This window comes from Aquarana catesbeiana, linkage group LG10, assembly GCF_042186555.1.
Source record: "Aquarana catesbeiana isolate 2022-GZ linkage group LG10, ASM4218655v1, whole genome shotgun sequence".
In the NCBI taxonomy this organism is placed as follows: domain Eukaryota; kingdom Metazoa; phylum Chordata; class Amphibia; order Anura; family Ranidae; genus Aquarana; species Aquarana catesbeiana.
Window position 1 is genome coordinate 140,799,543 of NC_133333.1, and position 22,718 is coordinate 140,822,260.

At 42.9% G+C, this 22,718-nt stretch overlaps 1 protein-coding gene across 1 annotated transcript in view; it reads right to left on the reverse strand.

Moving 5' to 3' along the window:
- LOC141110929 (cytoplasmic phosphatidylinositol transfer protein 1-like) overlaps window positions 1-22,718 on the reverse strand; it is a 302,399-nt gene that overhangs the window by 125,544 nt on the left and 154,137 nt on the right. The window contains exon 3 of the mRNA XM_073602732.1: window positions 9,283-9,371. Within this exon, the coding sequence (XP_073458833.1) occupies window positions 9,283-9,371 (89 nt within the window). The remainder of the gene's footprint in view (window positions 1-9,282; window positions 9,372-22,718) is intronic.

Here is a 22,718-nt window from a genome sequence, read left to right on the forward strand (position 1 = left end):
AGTGAAACCAATGGGGCTGATGGAATATCAAATATAACCAAATAAAACAACCCAAAACTGTCCCATTAAAACCTATGACGGATTCTTATTGTGTATAAGTAACAGATGTATGTGTGGCTGTAAAAATATAGTGGCCGTAGAAAGAAGTGCGCTTTGAAACGACCATCAGTGATGCGCACGCGCACTATGATAAATGCTGGCTTGTGTGAGTGTGGCTCGGGTTACTGCTAATGGTGCTGAAATTTAACCCCGAGCCACACTCGGGATTATCGGGATTCTGACTCATACACTTGGCGTCGGCTCAAAAAGTCCACCAGATGATTGTCCGCTCCCTTTAGATGGACCGCGGATATCGACCCCAGGTTCTTCTCAGCCCAAGAAAAGATGGTGCTCGCCAGCCTGCTTAAGGATGGGCACAGTGTTCCCCCCTTGTTTGTCTACATAAGAGACTGCTACCACACTGTCCAAGAGGACTTGTACGTGGTGACTTTTCAGCTCTTTGGCAAATGCTCTTAGCGCCTCCCAGTTTGCTAATTAACCCCCTCCAGCTGGCTGATCCTTGGGGCTGCATCTTCTCCCAGTGCCCTTGGGCTACTCTTGACCCCCAGCCCCAAGTGCTGGTGTCTATGGTAACACAGACGGACACCAGAAAAGACCATAGTAGACCTTGCACAAGGTTTTCTTCATTCCTCCACCACCACAGAGACCTCTTGGTCTTTGAAGAAAGGCGGAAGGTCGCGTCCAGCAATTCCTGCACCCCATTCCAGCTGCTCAGGATATTGGCCTGGAGACACCTGAAATGGGCCCTTGCACAGGGAACAGCGGGGATTGTTGCTATCAGAAGGCCTAGACCCGACATGGCCAAACGGATGGACACTACCAGATTGTTTTGAAAAAAAGGCTGCTGTTGCCTTTACTGTTTTCACTTTCTCCTCTGAGATAAATCTTCTGCGTCACCGAGTTCACCAAGAACCCTAGATATTGCAAGGCCTGCGCCGGGGATAGGTATGATCTTTCCCTGTTAATCAACCACCCTAGATCTTCCAAAAAGGAAATGGCCACTCGCAGATTTTCTTGTAACTGGAGCACGGAGGGTGCAAAAAATAAAAAGGTCGTCCAAGTATGGGATGACAGATTCCTTAGGGGGCCCAGTGACAACAAGGCTGTCTTCTGAGGATCCCTGGGAGGCGTGGTTATGAACGTCCTCACGGGCAGAGTGCCTTTGAACTGGATTCGGTAGCCTTCCCTGATTATCCTCAGTATAAATGCATTTAGTGTAGTCTTTTCCCACTGTGGGAGGAACTGCCCCAATCTCCCTCCCATGGGGACCAAGTCATTAGGAATTGGTAGCTTTCTTAGGAGAGGAAAATGGGATACCTTTTTTGCTTCCCCCTTCCTCACTGTTTTAGAGGTTTACCCTTCAGGGGTCTGTCCCTGTGACACCCCTCGTCTTTGGGGGCGAAAAAACATTTCCCTGGGGCTTTTTTATTTTTAATAAGAAAAGCCTTCTTGTTGGCAGTATGGTCTAGAACTTTCTCTAGATCTTGTCCAAACAATAGGTCTCCTTCAAATGATGCCACACAGCCTAACTTTTGTGGCTGGGTCCCCCAACCAGGATTTTAACCATAAAGCCCTGCGAGAGGAATTTACTAGGGCACCGTTTTTGCCGATAGCTTGACCGACTCTGCAGAAGCGTCTGCCATAACATGCTGCCTTGTGCAGCATGGGTAAGGGATCTAGAATTTCCTTCCTGGAGGTCCTGGGGGGGGGGGGGGGGGGGAGGACTATGGCTGGTTGTTTTGTTTTAGGGCTTCAGGGTTCGACAGCATTGACTTTATAGCCTTCATTTCCTTCTTAAAGCCAGAAATCAATTCTTTGCATGTCCCTGTTGCCTCCTTGTAAACCAATTTATCAATACAGGGTTTACAAAAGGGGCTTTTTCCGCCCTGCTTTAAATTTGTTCGCACATGACGGACACCTCTTCTTCCCCCCGACTTCTCTGGTTCTTTGGGCTGAGCCCGAGACAAGAGAAGGAGAGAAGAGAAGGAGAGAAGAGAAGGGAGGCAAAAAAAAGAAAAAACAAAAAGGACAAACTGCTGTCAGATACCTTTGGCAAGCAGTGGGTGTACCTTCACCAACACCTATGTGCACCCCCACCAGCCGCTGACATTCACATGACTCTAGCCTGGATCCTGTCTCGCTAAGGGGGGGTGGGGGGTGGAGTTGGGTGCTAGCACTGAGTCCACCCCCCCAGCCCTGTGGGCCAAAAGCACCCCAGTGTCTGCCTACCTAAGCTGGGCCGGCAACACTGCTACTTGGCTCTGCTAGGTCCATGGTGTCCTCCTGGAGGATCATGACCGTCCACTTGCCCATCTCTCTAGTGCTGTCCTGGAGAGACGACTAGAAAAAAAACTTTTTTCCCCAAAAAATTGCGCTTGAAAGTATTAAGTATTGCAAAGACCAAAATTTTATTCTCTAGGGCTATATAAAGTTTGGGGGTTCCAAGTAATTTTCTAGCAAAAAAAAAAAAAAAAATATGATTTTAAACTTGTAAATACAGAGTCTGAAAAATAGGACCAGTCCTTAAGTGGTTAAACTAAGAGTCTGTAAAGCATTGCACTCATGTTCAGCAGACTGTGAGACTCCTGCAGACTGTGTAAGCTGTCTACCAGTATCTCACAGGCAGTTACACACTGACAAGAAGAGACCATGAACTACCCGGAGCGCTCAACAGTGCATGGTAGCTGGGCAACTACAAGCTGACAGTCGTAAAGGCAGTCGGTAGTTGTAGTTCTCCTATTCACAGAACTCTGAAAGAATTACGTGACTGGGTAGGTGGAGTCCTGCACGACTTTTTTTTTTTAAATAGTGACAGCAAGTTCAGAGAGTTGATCCCTGGCTTGCGTTCACTAGATGCAGTGGATCAGGGAGTGGCTGCTGAAGTGGGAACATGTTACATGCAGCACTCTAAAAATGGATGGAACATGCAACTTGTTCCCAAAAGGTGAACTCATCCTTTAGCCCTCGTTCACACTGAACGTGGCACTGAAATCGTGCGAGTTCATGTGAACTCGTATGATTTCTAAGGTGCATTTTAGTCTGACTTTGGGGGCGATTAAAGACATCTGTGCGGGGACATGCACAGATGTCTATTAAAATTACCCCCAAAGTCGCCAAAAGTAGTGCAGGAACTACTTTTGGAAATCGGTGTTGGGCCGCAAAGTTGGCGTTGCACTGATTGGGCCACTCCTATTGCCAGCAATGGGCTCCGATCTCACACGCGATTTGACATGTCAAATCGCGCTGATGTGAACGGGGGCTAAAAGAGGGCTTGATAATTATAACAATTTGTTATTTAATATAATGGATGACCCATGGAATGCTAGTCGCCTTAACAGACAAAATTAGGAGTGTTAAGAAATATAGAAGATATTAGGAGAGCATTAATGCAAATGCTGGATTTGTGAAGCAGTCAAATTAAAAAACTGGGTTTGTCGAAGACTTTCCTGAAGTATGCCAGGAACGTGTACAAACCACCGAGGCTGGGATTCTCCAATTCTTAACATGGAGGTCCAAGCAGAAGGCAGCAAGGAAAATTACAGAACCCAGCTGGATCAGTTGGTAGAGAAATTCAAACTGAATGTACCACTAGTTGATGAAGCCCTGGCAGGCCTTAAGATAACCATTTCAACTCCTTGGTAAAAGGTATGAACAGGAGTGAGTGATACCAAGAAAAAAATGACCAGCGGAACAAGTGGTGAAAGAACTAATATTTCCATGAAGGTTGGAAAAAAAAAAAATCAAAATGACATTCCCAGCTATAGTCAAGGCCAAAAATATATTGGCACCCCCTGCATTTGTCAGATGCGCCACTTCGCCCAGAAAATTGTTGCAATTACAAATGTTTAGGCATTCTCACATTTTTGTTTGTATTGGTATGACAAAAAAAAAAAAAAACTCCAAAAACATGCTGTATTATCCTTTACAAGTTCAGCAATTTTTCTTTTCCTTCTGTATGGCTAAAAAAATCCACACAACACACAAAACCAAAATACTAGCTGATAGAAAGTCAAAAAGTCAAGAGTCAAAATGTATTTCAAAGCAATTCAATTCTTAAGCCGTGTGTTATATGCAGTATAAATGATTCATTACTACCCGTTCTTTTGATGTATTATGTGCTCACCCTTACCAACTCATCACCACATCTAACATGTTGCCCTTGTTTGTTCTGATAACAGGCTAATTACAGAATGAACTCAGACACACTGAACAAGTTAATGCATTTCAAAACCTATTAAAAATACAGTATGGTCTGTTAAATATGTTCTACACTGATCATTTGTTCACAATGGATTTAAAAAGGCATTTGCTTGCAGTTTTTGCAAAAGACAAAAAAAAGAAAAAAAAAGGGGTGGGGAAGGGCACACCAGCCTTGTGCGATATACAAATACACCATTTAAGAAATAATATACGCACAGGCCTGAACTAAAAGGTTTCATCACAAATCTCAAGGAAGGAACCACTGCACACACCTCCAGATGAGCCAAGACGATGCCACGACGGCCTGCACTAAAGCGTTTCCAGAGTGCCCCCTCTTCTTCAGATCAAAGGTCTGCTGCACACCAAGTATTCTTATACAGTCGTATGCAAAAGTTTAGGAACATGACAAATTTCCATGATTGTCATTTATAAATATTTGGGCGTTTGGATCAGCAATTTCATTTTCATCTATCAAATAACTGAAGAACACAGTAATATTTCAGTAGTGAAATGAAGTTTATTGGATTAACAGAAAATGCGCAATATGCATCCAAACGAAATTAGACAGGTGCATAAATTTGGGCAACACAACAGAAAAATCACATCAATATTTAGTAGAGCCTCCTTTAGCAGAAATAACAGCCTCTAGATGCTTCCTATAGCCTGTAATAAGTGCCTGGATTCTGGATGAATGTATTTTGGACCATTCCTCCTTACAAAACATCTCCAGTTTAGTTAGGTTTGATGGTTGCCGAGCATGGACAGCCCGCTTCAAATCACCCCACATATGTTTAAAGATATTCAGGTCTGGGGACTGGGATGGCCATTCCAGAACATTGTACTTGTTCCTCTGCATAAATGCCCGATTAAATTTTGAGCAGTGTTTTTGGTCGTTGTCTTGTTGAAATATCCAGCCCCGGCGTAACTTCAACTTTGTGACAGATTCCTCAACATTATTCTCAAGAATCTGCTGATATTGAGTGGAATCCATGTGACCCTCAACTTTAACCAGATTCCTAGTACCGGCACTGGCCACACAGCCCCACAGCATGATGGAACCTCCACCAAATTTTACTGTGGGTAGCAAGTGTTTTTCTTGGAATGCTGTGTTCTTTTGCCGCCATGCATAATGCCCCTTGTTATGACCAAATAACTCAACCTTTGTTTCATCAGTTCACAGAACCTTATTCCAAAATGAAGCTGGCTTGTCCAAATGTGTGTTTGCATACCTCAAGCAACTCAGTTTGTGGCGTGTGTGCAGAAAAGGCTTCTTTCGCATTACTCTCCCATACAGCTTCTCCCTGTGCAAAGTGCACTGAATTGTTGGATGCACAGTGACACCATCTTCAGAAAGATGTTGTAGGTCTTTGGAGGTGATCCGCGGGCTGTTTTTGACCGTTCTCACCATCCTTCGCCTCTTCAAATATTTTATGTGGCCTGCCACTTCTGACCTTAACAAGAACTGTGCCTGTGGTCTTCCATTTCCTCACTATGTTCCTCAAAGTGGACACTGACAGCTCATATCTCTGCAATAACTTTTTGTAGCCTTCCCCTAAAACATAATGTAGAACAATCTTTGTTTTCAGGTAATTTGAGAGTTGTTTTGAGGCCCCCATGTTGCCACTCTCAGAGGAGAGTCAAAGAGAACAACAACTTGCAATTGGCCACCTTAAATACCTTTTCTCATGATTGGATGCACCTGTCTATGAAGTTCAAGGCTTAATGCACTCGCCAAACCAATTGTGTGTTCCAATTAATCAGTGCCAAGTAGTTACAGGTATTCAAATTAACAAAATGACAAGGGTGCCCAAATTTATGCACCTGTCTAATTTTGTTTTGATGCATATTGCGCATTTTCTGTTAATCCAATAAACCTCATTTCACTACTGAAATATTACAGTGTCCTTCAGCTATTTGATAGATCAAAACGAAACTGCTGATCCAAACACCCAAATATTTATAAATGACAATCATGGAAATTGTCAGGGGTTCCTAAACTTTTGCATACGACTGTATATACACACACACCATCTATGCATTAGACCAATATCCACTAACGCCAACTGGTGAGGGGGCTGGGCTGATAATTACTTTACGCCTCAACTCTCAGGACAAACAACTTATCAAACAATCAAAAATACACAAAAAAGTGACCACCACAATAGACTCCAACATATTGACTGCCAGAGATGATACAAACTGTACAACAATGGATGATACTGCTCTATACATTCACAAAATAGGGTAAAGCTCCTTTCCATACTTGACAATCATGGCACCAATGGAAAGCCATAGAACCACTTCATTAAATGCTGCTGCAACAGCAATGCATGACTGAAGGGATGTATATCTAGGTTACCTTAGTTGTAAATCTGTGGTAAATGAAGGGCCAGGATGCAGACTCCAATAGCACGGATCCTGTCTATTTCAGAGGATTGTGGCTTTAAGCGAACCACAGGAAAAAACAAAAAACTATGTGCTGGAATGCACACCAAGTTCGACATGTGGAAGTGCAGCTCGGCTATAAGCTCAGCAAAGAGGGGGCTGAGCCACGCTCTGACTTCCTCCCCAGATGCCACAAGAGCAATCAACAATGAAAGCACAGGGAGCAAAAACATTAATATGCATAGAAATAAAACAACATTAATAAATAGAATCAAATCTATTATAGGTTTTAAAAATAAAATGATAATTATAATGCATAATTACTAAATAGCAATAAATAGATAGATCTAGATCGATATCTCTATCATCTCTAAGAAAAAAGTCCAAAGGATTGCTGCACTTAAAAACTTTGTTTATTCGTTCAAAGATTTGTATAGTTACATTTCAGAAAGTGTTCAAAAAGATTTCGGTTTCGGGCTCACATGCTCACGCCCTTCATCAGATCAGAAGGCATCTAACATTATGATCAGACATTGCAGTTTAACATTTTTTTAAAAAAAATTAAAAATGTGGAATCGATCTATGGTTAATTGCTCATTAGTACAATTGTATTCCTTCGTTCATTAATCATTTCACACCACAGATATACAAACGGTTAACCATGTAGGGGTTCAGAATATTTGGATTATGATGTTTTTTATATATGTATATATTTTTTTTTCTACAGAACAACAATGTGATGGTTCCTGAGTGAATAGTGAGATGAGTCTCTACATGGTTAACCATTTGTATATCAGTGGTGTGAAATGATTAATGAACAAAGGAATACAATTGTACTAATGAGCAATTAACCATAGATCGATTCCATATGCGATTTTTTTTTGGAAGAATGTTAAACTGCAATGTCTGTGATCAAAGTGTTAGATGTGTTCTGATCTGAGGAAGGGCATGAGCATGTGAGCCCGAAAACTGAAATCTTTTTGAACACTTTCTAAAATGTAACTATACAAATCTTTGAACGAATAAACAAAGTTTTTCAATCCTTTGGACTTTTTTGCTTACATGCATGGTCAGTGGGAAGACCTAATTGCTTTGCACTATTTGTGGACCGGGTGCAGCTCTCCTTAACATTTGATGATTTTTTTTTGAGGAGAGAGATAGAGATGATAGAGATAGAGATGATAGAGATAGAGATGATAGAGATAGAGATGATAGAGATAGAGATGATAGAGATAGAGATGATAGAGATAGAGATGATAGAGATAGAGATGATAGAGATAGAGATGATAGAGATAGAGATGATAGAGATGATAGAGATAGAGATGATAGAGATGATAGAGATAGAGATGATAGAGATGATAGAGATAGAGATGATAGAGATAGAGATGATAGAGATAGAGATGATAGAGATAGAGATGATAGAGATAGAGATGATAGAGATAGAGATGATAGAGATGATAGAGATAGAGATGATAGAGATAGAGATGATAGAGATAGAGATGATAGAGATGATAGAGATGATAGAGATGATAGAGATGATAGAGATAGAGATAGAGATGATAGAGATAGAGATAGAGATGATAGAGATGATAGAGATAGAGATGATAGAGATGATAGAGATAGAGATGATAGAGATGATAGAGATAGAGATAGAGATAGAGATGATAGAGATAGAGATGATAGAGATAGAGATAGAGATGATAGAGATAGAGATAGAGATAGAGATGATAGAGATAGAGATAGAGATAGAGATGATAGAGATAGAGATAGAGATAGAGATGATAGAGATAGAGATAGAGATAGAGATGATAGAGATAGAGATAGAGATAGAGATAGAGATGATAGAGATAGAGATAGAGATGATAGAGATGATAGAGATGATAGAGATAGAGATAGAGATGATAGAGATAGAGATGATAGAGATCTATATCTATCTATCTATCTATCTATCTATCTACATCTATATCTATATATATCTATATATCTTTAATTATTTAAGGTGGATGTAAACCCCCATTCATGAAATCTGACCTGGGCACATATCTGCATTTCTTACTTAGCTCTCTCCAAAGCTCTAAGTACTGTGTCTGTCTGCTGCACCATTCCTCTTACCAGCATAACTTCTGACCAGCTCAGACACAGGAGATAAAAGCAGCTTGAAATATGTGTCGGGAGGGAACTTTGAATAGACAAGCTCTCTGCTTATCCGTCTCTAACTGCTGCTCTGTAATTTTCTTTGTTCCTCTGCCTATGTGAAATGTGGAAAGGGGGGGGGTGCCTTTCTTTCAATCAGCGCTCACACAGTGAATGCCCGGACGCCACACTCAATGCTGAAAGAGGAAGATAGATCTGTAACACAATGTGCACTTTCTAAACAATGTAGAAAGCTACATTCAGCAAAGACAATAACCTAATATGTGTTCTAATCTCTCTGCACGCTATCCAAAACTAGAAAAAAAAAAAATAATAAAAAAAAACCCCCACATAGCTTAAAGTATAGCTTAAAGAAAAACTAAGTCCAAAATGGAAGACAACAAACTTTGCCTATTTCAAACCAATGTTCTGTTTTTTCAGCGATCTAAAATTGAAATCGATCAACTCAAACTAGATTTAGTTGCATTTAATAATTTTACATACCAGTGACTGTAAAGGGATAATAATTCCAGGCCTTTTCAGTGATGTAGAAAATCTTTGGCACAAATCCTCGTACCCAGGTTGGCAGTTTGCTGGAGAGAAAACATTTTTTTTTTTTTTTTAATTAAACCCAGTATACATTACACAAAACAGTTATTTTGAAATGACAAAAAAAAAAAAAAAAAAAAAGAAGATACCTAATGTCTTTGCATTTCTGTAAAGCCAAAAAAAAAAAAAAAAAAAAAACCACACACAAAACTATGCCCCCAGTAGCATCTCTGCCCCATGTCACCTATTCTCAAAAAGCCTTGTGCTTTTTTCTCAGAATGCAAAACCTTTGGGGATAAAAGCAAACCGGGGCAGGAAAGTAAAGAGGGAGGAAAGCAAGAGAAGGGTTTTCAACATGATCCCTCCTCCTCTATATACACAAGGCTTTTTGTGAGCGAAGAAAGAGGGAGAGGGTGGGGATGAAACTGGAGCCCTTCACTGCTATGGCCAATTCTTTCTGGAAATCCAGTGCCATGTTTCAGGGCAGGCTTGCAGCAAGGTATGATTTTTATACTATGCTACAGCCATCCACACACAGTATACATATGTAGCACTAACTCACGGTGGAGCTGCTGGTTTAAGTGGGTCTGTTACCATCACCTTGCTTCCCTTGGTTTTACTGGCACCGGGTCTAGGGGTTCCGTTGAGTTTACTTCTGGACGACACACGCACCACCACTGGAGTACATTTTCAATGCTTTATTGAACAAACAAACTTTAGGAAGTAGCAGGAAAGAGGCGGAAAAGGAAACTTTCAGGAGAAACTCAAATATCTTCTTATAGAACCTTAGTAATTAATGTCCTGGTAGAATTTAGATAATTAGGTGGAATGCGCTCCCCTCGTGGGACACACTCCTTGCTCGCCTGGATAGGCCTCTCACAGGTCTAGCAGCCAGTACGCAGCACGAATCAAAAGTCTCTGCCACAGACTTGTTTGGGGGGTAAATCCGTACGATCCTCTGCCACAGGATGTATCAGATTTTCTCTGCAATGAAAGTCAGTCACAGTGCCTGAACCTTTAAGCCAAACCGGCAACACTATGCTGTATGGTTACATCCTTCGACCGAGTCACCAGGCCCCTCTATAGACCAGCACACTGCGTGATCCCTCTAATACAGGTCCTCCCCTGGGCTCTCCTCGGTCGTCCAGCTTCGTCACACAGGACCAACAGCTCAGAACCATTCCTCGGCCGCGGTGGTAGGCCCCAGACAAGCCTCTGGGCCCACCACTGCGCCGCAGCATCGTGGGCCTCCCGATCGGAGGACCACGAGGTAGCTCCTTAAACGCATACCTGTCGGCCAGGAGGGCCAGCAGGTGGCTGTAAAACAAACCCCAAAATATGGCGTCTGTCCCATAAATACCCTCTTTCCAGAATGCAACTCGGAGGACCACCTCCACCAAGCTTGTCTCCGAGACAAAGGAGCATCCATACGCTTCGATGCGTTGCCTTTCCAACACCAACCAGTGGTAACAGCAACACCCACCGGTCAGCACAGAAGCACACACGTCGTCAGCCAAGCTGGAACAGAGGTGAACTTTTAACCTTCCTATCACACAATTTACAAAAATTTACCTAACCTGCGGTAGATTGTAAATCTACCAGCGCTACACTAGGACCATCTTACTTTGCCATTACAGTATCCTTCATCAGGAATTCAGATTTATCCATTTATGTAGTCTTAGAATAAATGTAATTTAAGTAAAACACCTTTTAAATAAATGCACAGCAGTTACAATCTAGTGTACATAAGCATTTCATTTCTCTTTCACAGTTGGCTTAATCCATCTTTCTAAACATGGTAAATTGTAAACTTTTGAAGCACAAAATTGTTATGCAGTCACATGTATGGGGCAATAAATGTCTATAAAATGTCTGCTTGTCTGCGTTATTAGGAATATTTTTACATAACACATGCTGCTTGAGTGTCTCACTGCTGTCACATCCAATCTGTTTCAGAAACCTGCTGATTGTTTTCATATAGCCGGGAACAGCTGCATACTGTTCTTCTGATGCTGTGGCTTCTTCTCTGGCCTAATACTTTGCTAATGTAACGGATCTGATGCAGAGCTTTATTTCAGACTGTTATCACTAAGATTTATCAGAGAAGTATTAAGAGTCTGCAGAGAGATATCAGCCAGCAAAACTTATTGAGGTGTCAAGAAAGGCTAAATATTGCCTAGTTCTGCCCCAACTGCAAAGTAACAACCAAAGGGTCTCCTTTAGGGCTTTCTGGCCATAACACTGGTCATGGTCACACAGATTATCCAACTAGAAAGAAATTCCCTGTGTAATGGAGCTCAAACTTACTGCTGGGGGGGGGGGGGGGGGGGGGGTCAAGTTGCAAAGTACATTTTAGTTGGTCCCAGCAGTATAGGCATGAGAAGGTTTCAGAACTGTAAATCCTGGCTAACCACATTCAAATCTGAGTCTACAGCTAATTTTATATTAGAATTGATCACCCTACACTTGTTAAAGTCATTCTAAAGGCAAAACATTTTACCTTAAAGCATTTCCTGAATTAAAGTAAACATTTTATTAGCTTGTCTAAGAGCCCTTGCACACTGGGGCGGTTTGCAGGCGCTATTGCGCTAATAATAGCGCCTGCAAACCGCCCCGAAAGTGCCGCTGCTTTCATTCCAGTGTGCAAGCCCCGAGGGCTTGCACACTGGAGCGATGCGCTGGCAGGACGGTAAAAAAAGTCCTGCTAGCAGCATCTTCGGAGCAGTGAAGGAGCGGTGTGTACACCGCTCCTCCCCATTGAAATCAATGGGACGGCGCGGCTATACCGCCGGCAAAGCGCCTCTGCAGAGGCGCTTTGCGGTGGTATTTAACCCTTTCTCGGCCGCTAGCGGGGGGTAAAACCGCCCCGCTAGCGGCCGCATACCGACGGTAAAACGCCGCTAATAATAGCTCTGACGCCGCCCCCCGCCCCAGTGTGCAAGGGCTCTTAGAGGAGAGAAGAGATCCAGTGCTGGTGTACAGCTGCATCTCTTCTCCCCATAGGTACTCAGGAGCGAGCACGCACTATATACCCCCATAGCAAGCGGCTTGCAATGGGGACACGCAAAGACAAGAGTGAGCCAAGATTGACGACGGGGGACCCCAGAAGAGGAGGTTCCGGGCCGCTCTGTGCAATAACATTGCACAGAGAAGATGAGTATAAGGTTTATTTTCATTTAAATGAAAAAAAAAAATAAAATAAAATTACCTTCAGTAAACACGAACTCACACAGTACAAAAAAAAAAAAAAAAAAAAAAAAAAAGTGCACCAAATAGAAATTTTGGTGTCGAAACCGAAGAGTTTAAATAAAAAAAAAAAAAAAAACACAAGAAACACTGCACTGAAAATGCAGTAAGAGCTCTTCAATAAACGCACCCGTGTTACATTTTTAAGTCACATGACCTATGAAAAACACCATAAGCACAGTAAAATCATGGTAAAATCATGGAAAAATCATGGAAAAATCATGGCAAAAGTTTTCGGCGCTATTATTGGCACCCTTTTCTCCATCAGCAAAATCCTGAAAACCCCCTTTTCGCATAACCAAATTTAGGTGCATCTCTGCAAAAAATATATTTTTAGACCGATTATATATTTTTCCCCAAGATTATAAATAGGTATGCAGATAAACAAATTGCACACATTACATTTTAAAAATCAGATACAATTGAAAAGAAAAATCTATCCCAACTGACAAACATTCCAAGTTTAGGGTTTTAGTTCCAAATATAAATTAATACAAAAAAGTAAAATACAATCCGTATGGCTGAATTTGCATCGCACAGACATCACATGTGATTTGCACAGGAGAGCGGTGCGAATCACATGCGATGTCACACAGCGCACCAGTGTGAACCCAGCCATAGAGAAGTAGGGAGAAAGAGATTTAATTCTGAAAATAAAATAAAACCACCTTTATAGCATTATTAAAAACAAATCCCTTGTGTTTAAATGTACACATTTGTGAAATATTTAAAACAAATTGTGCAGCATTATGGGTGAGACTACCTAAAACCATTCTTTTGTTCAATTACTATGTGGAATAAAAATAAAATCACACAATTTCCCAATAATCCTCCAAAAGGGATTAGTAGGAGAAAAAAAAAAATGAATTCAGTTTTAAGTGAGACAGAATATCTGCCTCTCCTCAGGTTCCCCCTCCCCAGTCACAGCAGTGTGGAGCTCACAGTAGGGAGGAGAAAGTTGAGCAGAGTGCTAGTGCATGTGTCAGCCCCTCCTATACCGGCACATGCACTATAGATTCATGAAACTTGTAGTTTCTCATTAGCTCAGTGAACTACAATATCAGATGGCATTGCCAGAAGGAAATAGAAAGAGAAGCTTTCAGTGCATTTTTTGAAATGACTCACAAAAATGGGATATGCAGAACACAGAGGTGAGTAATTTTTCCAAAAAAAAAAAAATTATGCACATTAAGATTGTCAGTGTTAGGCATGCTTTATATAGGAATTTAATTGTTAGTGCCGAAGGTGAACTTACACTTTAAAGCAGGTTTAGGTTAAAAAAAAAAAATATCCTGAGCTTTGAACATCTCATGGAGCACCGTTTAATCCATCATCCGAAAATGGAGAGTGTATGACACAACTGCAAACCTATCAAAACATGGCTGTCCACCTAAACTGACAGGCCGGGCAAGGAGATTATTAATTTAGAGAAGCAGCCAAGAGGCTCATAACTCTGGAGGAGCTGCAGAGATCCACAGCTCCGGTTGGAGACTCTGTCCACAGGACAACTATTAGTCGTGCACGCCACAAATCTGGCCTTTTATGAAAGAGTGGCAGGAAGAAAGCCATAAAGAAGTCCCATTTTCAATTTGAGAGAAGCCATGTGGGGGACACAGTAAACATGTGGAAGGTGCTCTGGTCAGTTGAGACCAACACTGAACTTTGTGGCCTAAATGCAAAACTATGTGTGGCAGAAAACACTGCACATCATCCTAAACACACCATCCCCACTGTGAAACATGGTGATGGCAGCATCAGGCTGTGGGGATTTTTCTTCAGCAGGGACAGGGAAGCTGATCACAGTTGATGGGAAGATGGATGAAGCCAAATACAGGGAAATCTTAGAAGAAAACCTGTTATGCCCCGTACACACGTATGCCCCGTACTCCAATGAAAAATGTTCGATGGGAGCTTGTTGCCGGAAATTCCGACCGTGTGTAGGCTTCAATGGACATTTTATCAGAATTTCCGTCACACAAAATTTGAGATCTGGATTTCAAATGTTCCAACAACAAAATCCGTTGTCGTAAATTCCGATCGTGTGTACACAATATCGAAGCACAAAGTTCCACGCATGCTCGGAATCAAGCAGACGAGCCGCACTGAACTTAATTTTTCTCGGCTCGTCGTACGTTCTTGATGTGTTCGCGTCACCTCCCACCGATGTTGTGATACCAGCAGGATGGGCTGTCTGTGAGCATCCGGCCGGTGTTCCAGACCTCTTTCCACAGGCGCTCATTTTCGATTTTACATGTGAGTGTATATTTTATTCGTGTCTTTAATAAAGCCTTAAGATTTTACACTATTGGAGCCCCCCCCCCTCTTTTTCCGTACATGGTCACATCACTTTTTCGAGAGCTTGACTCCCCCGCTGATCCATCCATCGCAAGGTCCCTGATGTTTCATCCCAGTATCCAATCTCGGTTTTTCGATGGTCCAGAGCGATCAGATCTAACAGCTCACCCAGACCCTACGGGGGGGGTCATGGGTTTCTGGTAAGCGGCCAGTCACTATATATGTGGTGGTGGACCCAAGCACCTTGTCCTAATCCAGCAGGACCTTCACTTCAATTTAATTCAACACTCGGGTGTTCTATTTTTCACATTTGGACTCACATTAAATATATTTTCTTCATTGCTGCACATGAAGACTGCATTCTTGATGATAGATGTATTGATTATCTATACATGCCAATTTACATGATATAAGATTTCTATGTCTATACACTTATTTGGATTTATCTTAAAGGTAATTTGATTATCACTTGTATGCACATTTGTTTTCAACAGCGCGATTCAATAGTTTTACAATATCACTGTTTAAATAAATATGTATAAACTTTTAAAAGGGGACTGATGTGCCTTTTTAATTAATCCATAGGAGCAAAAAATGTTGTGAATTGTTACTCTTTATTTACATGAACAAGCAGTAAAAGTTTGTGGTACGAACAGCTCCTATACGGCATGGCAGCTAGGGACAACATTTGTTTTACTGCAATGTTCCACAGACTTGGCACATGGTGTGTTTACTAGTACTCTTACCAAGGACAGGCTGCACTACTTTCTACAAATAAAATCAGGGGATTCCTTTGTCCTTTGTGTTCTTGTGGAACATTTTTTTCTTCGTGTTTTTGCTGGGCTTTGCGCTCATCACTAGCTGGTATTACAAATGACACGGAGTGCAGAAAAGCCAACATAAGTAAAAGATTATACTGCTCAAGTTAATACGGTGTTTAAAGAAATCCTGTACTGGGAAAGATTTCAGCAAACAGTGCTTAATGCCAGGTGGAACTCCACCGTACTACACCCCAGGAGGCATCAGGTTGGTTCTCCAAACTGACACGGCTTTGTGATCAAGTGAGCAGTTGTAGCTAAAGCGGTTCACCTGATATTCACTAGTAGTGAACTGACCCTTCAGAGTCATTTTACATGATTCTTTTTGAAAAATGACTACCATGGTTTCATCATTGGATTTATGACTTTACACTGACAGTCAAGGGGTACTTCCACTGCTAGATTTAGGTAAAGCAATGATCTACCCCATAAACAAAAACCAGGTTATGACCCCAATTGTGCCAAAATGCATATTGAGGATATCTGCAAATGTTGAAAAATTTGCAGCATGAGAACATGCATTTTTTCCCTGAAACACTTGGCAGCCTCCCCTGCACTTCCCTGTATGCTCTCCCATTCTTCCCTGTGCACACCGGAACTGGATATTTCCTGTAATGGCTTCTCAGTGCTAGCAGTATGGAAAGGTTCGTCAAAATTTGCTTTGGGCCAAAGTGGGGAATGGTTGGGTTTTTATTACTGCCCATGTTGCCGCTGAAGAGATTTAACCTTATTTCTGTCTTACCAGGAAGTAATGAGAAATCTCTCCAATGGGGACCCAGACAGACAAAAACAAAACACACACAATTCTAGCAAAGTAAGAAAAGATTACAAATGCTGGCCATGCTTTGAAAGCTGTCCATTCCTTCTACCCCTTGTGATGACCACTCCCCTCCCAATTTCTTGTACATTATGGTACAAGGGCAGGATGTACGGAAAAAATCTCCTAAATGGGAAACCGAAACAAAACCTAATCAACATTTCTTTCCGGGCCACGCTAACCAAACCTGGCTGGAGTGCTTTAATTTAAAGTAGTATCCTAGTCAAATACCAGATCAAAATAAGGCCATGCATGTAAAATGAGGACTCTTGCCAAGGAGGTCACATTAGTAACGGAAGAGCAGTCACCTTTAAAAAAAATAAAATATAGGATTTTTTTTGTAATACTTACCTGTAAAATCCTTTTGAGTACATCACGGGACACAGAGTTAGGCCATTATTTCTTACTTACTGGGTTATACGCCATCTCTAGGTGAATGGACACTGGTAGACCAAAGTCTTAGATCGGAAGTCCGCCCCTATATAACGCTTACCATACAGGAAGTACTTCAGTTTTGTAGCAAGCACTGAATCCCCAAAAGAGGGGAGGGACCGCAGTGTCCCGCAATGTACTCAAAGAAAAGGATTTTACAGGCAAGTATGATGAAAAAAAAAAAATCCTTTTCTTTATCGTACATCAGGGGAAACAGATTTAAGCTATTATTCCTTACTTACCGGGACGTCCCCGAGCAGAAGCCTTGAGAGGGAGGAGACACCCCAACAAAAAATAGCCATCAGCCTTTATACAGCAGCCTGTAGTACACTATGGCTGAAAGCCGAATCCTCGGCTGCTCCAACATCCACCTGATAAAATCTTGTGAACGTATGCACTTTAAACCAGGTTGCAGCCTTATAAATCTGAACCACAGATACCCGATGGCAAAAAGCCCAGGAGGTTCCCACACCCCTGGTAGAATGAGCTTTCACTCTGAAGGGAGGAGCCTTACATTTCAGACCATAGGCCTGAATGACCAACTGGTGGATTCAATGGGCAATGGAAGCATTGAAAGCTGCCTGCCCCTTCTTGGGTCCTTCTGGTAAAACAAAAGAGGAATCTGATCCTTGGATCGCCGTAGATCTAGACAAACTGACTGCCTGCACCACGTCCAAGGAATGGAGTCGTCCCCCCCTCCGCTGAACGAGGCTGAGGGGAAAAAAAAAAAAAGGCAGCAAAACAATGTCCTGATTCAAATGAAAGGCAGATACCACCTTTGTCAAGAAGGATAGAATAGGATGCAACACCACCTTGTCGTGGTGAAGGATTAAGTATGGTTCCCTACATGAAAGGGCCGCCTTTTCCTACACCCTTCTAGCCAAGGTGATGGCCATCAGGAAGGCCAGCTTGTGTGACAAGACTAATGGAATTTCCTTGATAGGCTCAAAAGGCTCAAATGGCTGTTTCTGTAAACACAGACAGCACCAGGTTTAAGTCCCAAGGGCATATAGGTGACTTAATGGGGGGGGAAGCAAACGAGTTGCTCCCTGCATAAAGGTTCAGACCAGCGACTCGGAGGCTAAAGGCCTTTGGAAGAATACGGACAATGCTGAAATCTGACCCGATTGTACTCAAAGCCAATCTGATTTTCAAAGCCGACTGTAGAAAATAATTCTCTCAATCATGTATTTCTGAGGATGCCATTTTCTGGCTTCACCCCAAGTAATGGGTCTTCCAGACCTTATACTAGATCTTCCTAGTGACCACTTTCCTGGCATTCACTAGGGTAGATCTAAAGCTGAGGACAGATCATCCCTGGTGACAAAGGCTGAAGCAGCAGCGCTGGCAGTAGGCACAATACCAGACAGGCGCAGCGTCTCATACTGCCCGGAAGCCTTAGGAGCCGACGAGACAGATGTGCACTTCCCTGTAGCGTTAGCCCTGCTCCTTTTTTTTGAAGACCTTGACAGCCACAAAAAGGGGAGTACCTGGGTTTAGTTTTCACACCACCCCAGAAGGGAGATCCTTTAATGGGGCTCACCAAGCCCCTATGCAACAATCTTGCTAAGCACCTTAGCCTGCCAACCAACACCTGGTGACTCACGTGACCCAGGTAAGGAGGAATGAACTGCTGAAAGTGAATTGTTCAAAGCCTGCTCTGCGTCCCACAGCTGTTTTTTGGAAGCGCCACGTCAGTCACTTTCTGCTTAAATAAGCTGGCTGTGCGTCGGGACGCTCTGCGCATGCGGTCGCGGCAGACATGAGCAGCTGTGTACATGCACAAAGCGAATCTTCGTGCGCCATACTTGGAGCTACAGTGCATGCGCGGCTCTGTGTGCACAACCCTCTGTGGTGAAGCCGCGTGAGCCATGGCTGACCAAAACAGCTGCGGAACCACGTGCTCTATGGTGAGCCATTATGCGTGGACTCATCCGCAAGAATGGCAGCCAAGATAGCAAAAAAAAAAAAAAAAAAACCACACGACTTTTATAACAGCTTACCTGTAAAATCCTTTTCTTTATCGTAAATCATAGGACACAGAGCCTCAAGCATTTACTTAGTGGATTATAGCTACTTTCAGGTGTTGACACTGGCACACCCAATGCAGGAAGTTGACTTCCCTATATAACCCCTCCTCCTTCCAGAGTAACTCAGTTTTTATAGCCAAGCAATATACTTACACTGCATAAAACAGGGGCGGGAGCTCTGTGTCCTAGGATGTGCTCCAAGAAAAGGATTTTACAGGTAAGATGTTATAAAGATCCTATTTTCTTTATCGTACATCATAGGACACAGAGCCTCAAGTATTTACCTAGTGGGACGTCCCATAGCAATGCTATTTGAGGGGAGGGAGACACAACCTGTAGGGCACCCCCAGACCTTGAGGGCTCATACTGCTGCTTGCAGCACACTGCGCCCGAAGGAGATATCCTCATTCCTTCTTACATCCACTTGATAAAATTTCGTGAATGTATGGACCGAAGACCAAAGTTGCGGACTTGCAGATCTGAGCAAAGGAGGCCTGGTGACGCACTGCCCAAGAAGCACTAACCACTCTTATAGAGTGCGCCTTAACTTGAAAAGGGGGAATCTTACCCCTTAAATCATAAGTTTGAATTATAATTTGCCGAATCCACTTAGCAACAGTGGATTTCGACGCTGCCTGTCCTTTCTTAGGACCCTCTGGCAGAATAAAGAAAACATCAGTCTTACGAATCTGAGCAGTTTTCTTTAAATAGATTTTCACTGCTCTCACTGCATCAAGACAACGTAATGACTTTTCTTCCCTGGAACATGGTTTTGGGAAAAACGATGGCAGGACAATATCTTCATTCAGATGAAAGCCTGAAACCACTTTTGGCAAAAAGCCTAGACGAGGGCGTAACACCACTCTGTCCTCATGAATAATCAAATATGGCTCTTTACAAGAAAGAGCAGCCAACGCTGAAACCCTCCCTGCTGAGGATATAGCAACCAAAAATATCAGCTTCCTAGTCAGAAGGACCAAGGGAATATGCTGTAATGGTTCAAATGGCTGTTTTATAACACTGACAAAACTAAATTCAAGTACCAAGGGGTTAAAGGTGATTTAACTGGCGGATTAATCCGCATCACCCCTTGCATAAAACCCCGGACTAAAGAATGGGTAGTAAGCGGTCTGTGAAATAAAACCGATAAGGCTGAGACTTGGCCCTTAATAGTACTTCGGGCCAACTTCATCTCTACGCCCAGTTGTAGAAAGGCAAGAATTCTGCCTATAATATATCTCCGAGGGTGCCAACTCTTGTATTCACACCGGGAAACAAAAGTTTTCCAAACTCTATAATATATAGCTCTGGAAACTGGTTTCCTTGCATTGATTAAAAGTTGAGATAACTGACCTGGAAAGCCCACTTTTCTTCAGAATGTGGGTTTCGATAGCCAAGCCTTTAAATTTAGCGTTCATAAAGTAGGATGGAATATCGGCCCCTGCGAGAGCAGGTCTTGCCTTAGTGGAAGAGGGCAAGGACCCTCCACTGCCATCTTTATGATCTCTGTGTACCATGACCTTCTGGGCCATGCTGGTGCTACTGGGTAGTTTTCCAGCTTGATCCTGCAAAGAAGTGGAGGCAGCAACTGAAACGGAGGAAAAGCATAGATCAGTGAAAACTGACCCCACGGGGTTACCAACGCATCTGTTCTGTATGCGAGTGGATCCCTTGTTCTGGACACAAAGTTTACCAACTTCATGTTGAATCTGGAGGCTAGAAGAAGATCCATGTCCGGAGTTCCCCATCTTTGGCAAACAGCCCGAAAAACATCGTGGTGAAGAGACCATTCCCCTGGGAATAACTGTTGTCCACTTAGATAGTCCGCCTGCCAATTTTCTACTCCCGGAAGGAAAACTGCCGATAGGCATGGGACATTCCGTTCTGCCAAAGTTAGAATATGGTTCACCTCTCTCTGAGCTGAGAGACTCTTGGTGCCCCCTTGGTGATTGATATATGCCACAGTCGTGGCGTTGTATTGGATCCCGACAGGACAATTCTTTAACCTGGAGGTTCAGGTTTTCAGAGCCAAACACACTGCCCGAATCTCTAGGCTGTTGTTGGGCAGGGCTCTTTTGAGTTTTGACCACTGTCCCTGGACAGTCGTCTTTTCTAGTACCGCTCCCCAGCCTGAGAGGCTGGCATCTGTCGTTACTACTTTCCAGATAATTGGTCTGAAGTATTTCCCTTTCAGCAGATTCTGGCTTCGTAACCACCAACTGAGGCTTTGGGACACTCTTGGGGACAGCCGCATTTGCAAGTCCAAAGCTTGGAACGTCTTGTTCCAAGCAGAGAGGATACTGTTTTGCAACAGTCTTGAATGGAGCTGGGCATAGGGAACTGCTTCAAATGAAGCTACCATCTTTCCTAACAACCTCATGCAAAGGCAAATTGAAGGATTTGCTTCTCTAGGTTGAGGAATCGAGACTTTCCAGGTAACTGGTTGTAATGCGTACCCTTTAAGCGGGTCACTGACTGGTCTATTAACAATAGATCGTCTAGGTACGCCAACACTGTTATGCCCTGTGCCCTTAACCTGGTTAGAGGCGGGGCCAGTATTTTTGTGAATACCCGTGGTGCTGTGGCTAGCCTGAAGGGTAAGGCCGCAAACTGAAAGTGCTGCTGTTCTACTTCAAATCACAGAAACCTTTGGTGAGCGGGAAATATAGGGCCATGCAGATATGCATCTCTGATAATGTGGATGGACGCTAGAAGTTCTCCCCCTTGTAGGATGGAGACCACTGACCTGATTGACTCCATGCGAAATGAGCGGATTTTTCTTCAGGAACCGATTTAGATTTTTTAGATCCAGAATGGGTCTGACATCTCCATTCGGTTTTGGTACCGTAAACAGGTTTGAATAGAACTGCAAACCTTGTTCTTCTGTGCGGATCTGTATGATTACCCCTTGAGTCAATAATCGGTCTAATGCTTGAAACAGGGATTGTCTTTTCCCTGGATCCTTGGGAACGTTTGATCTCAGAAAATTAGATGGTGGAAACTCCCGAAACTCTAGTTTGTATCCTAGAGTCACTTTGGAGAGAGCCCATCTGTCCTGAGTTTCCCTTTGCCAGACTTCTGCGAAATGCAGAAGTCTGCCCCCCACCTTGTTGAGAGGAGACGCCTCTTCATTAAGAGGTCTTAGTATTCTGCTTTGCAGTTTTGCAGCTCCAGGTCTTCCTTTGAGCCTGGGCCTGACCCTGCGATTTTCCTCTGGAATCTGACGGTGGAAGCCATCGCCACTGCCTAGAGGCAGATGCACTTGGCGCAGGAGAGAAAGTCCTTTTAAATGAAGGACGTTTATACTTTCTTTTGCCAGTCAAAAGAGTACTCTTTCCACTGGAAATTGTCTGGATGTATTTATCCAAATCATCACCAAATAGTCGCTTCCCATGAAATGGGAAACTAGACAGAAGCTGTTTGCAGGGTGCTTCGGCAGACCAACCCTTTAGCCAACGCATGTGTACTAACACAAGCACAAGGCGAGACGCCTGGTGAATAGAATCCTTCATAGCATCTATGGCAAAACATAATGCTTTTGGTAACTCGGCCAACTCATGGGCCTGTTGTGCAGGGAGCTCGTTAAGGGCCTCTGTGAACTGTTCTTTTAAGGACCGACAGATGCCTATAGCTGCAATTGCAGGCTGAGCAACAGTACCTGCTAAAAAGAAAGAGGATTTTAACAGGAATTCCAATTTTTTATCTGTTGGATCCTTTAGCATTTGCTCATTGTCCACTGGACAAGTCAAAATT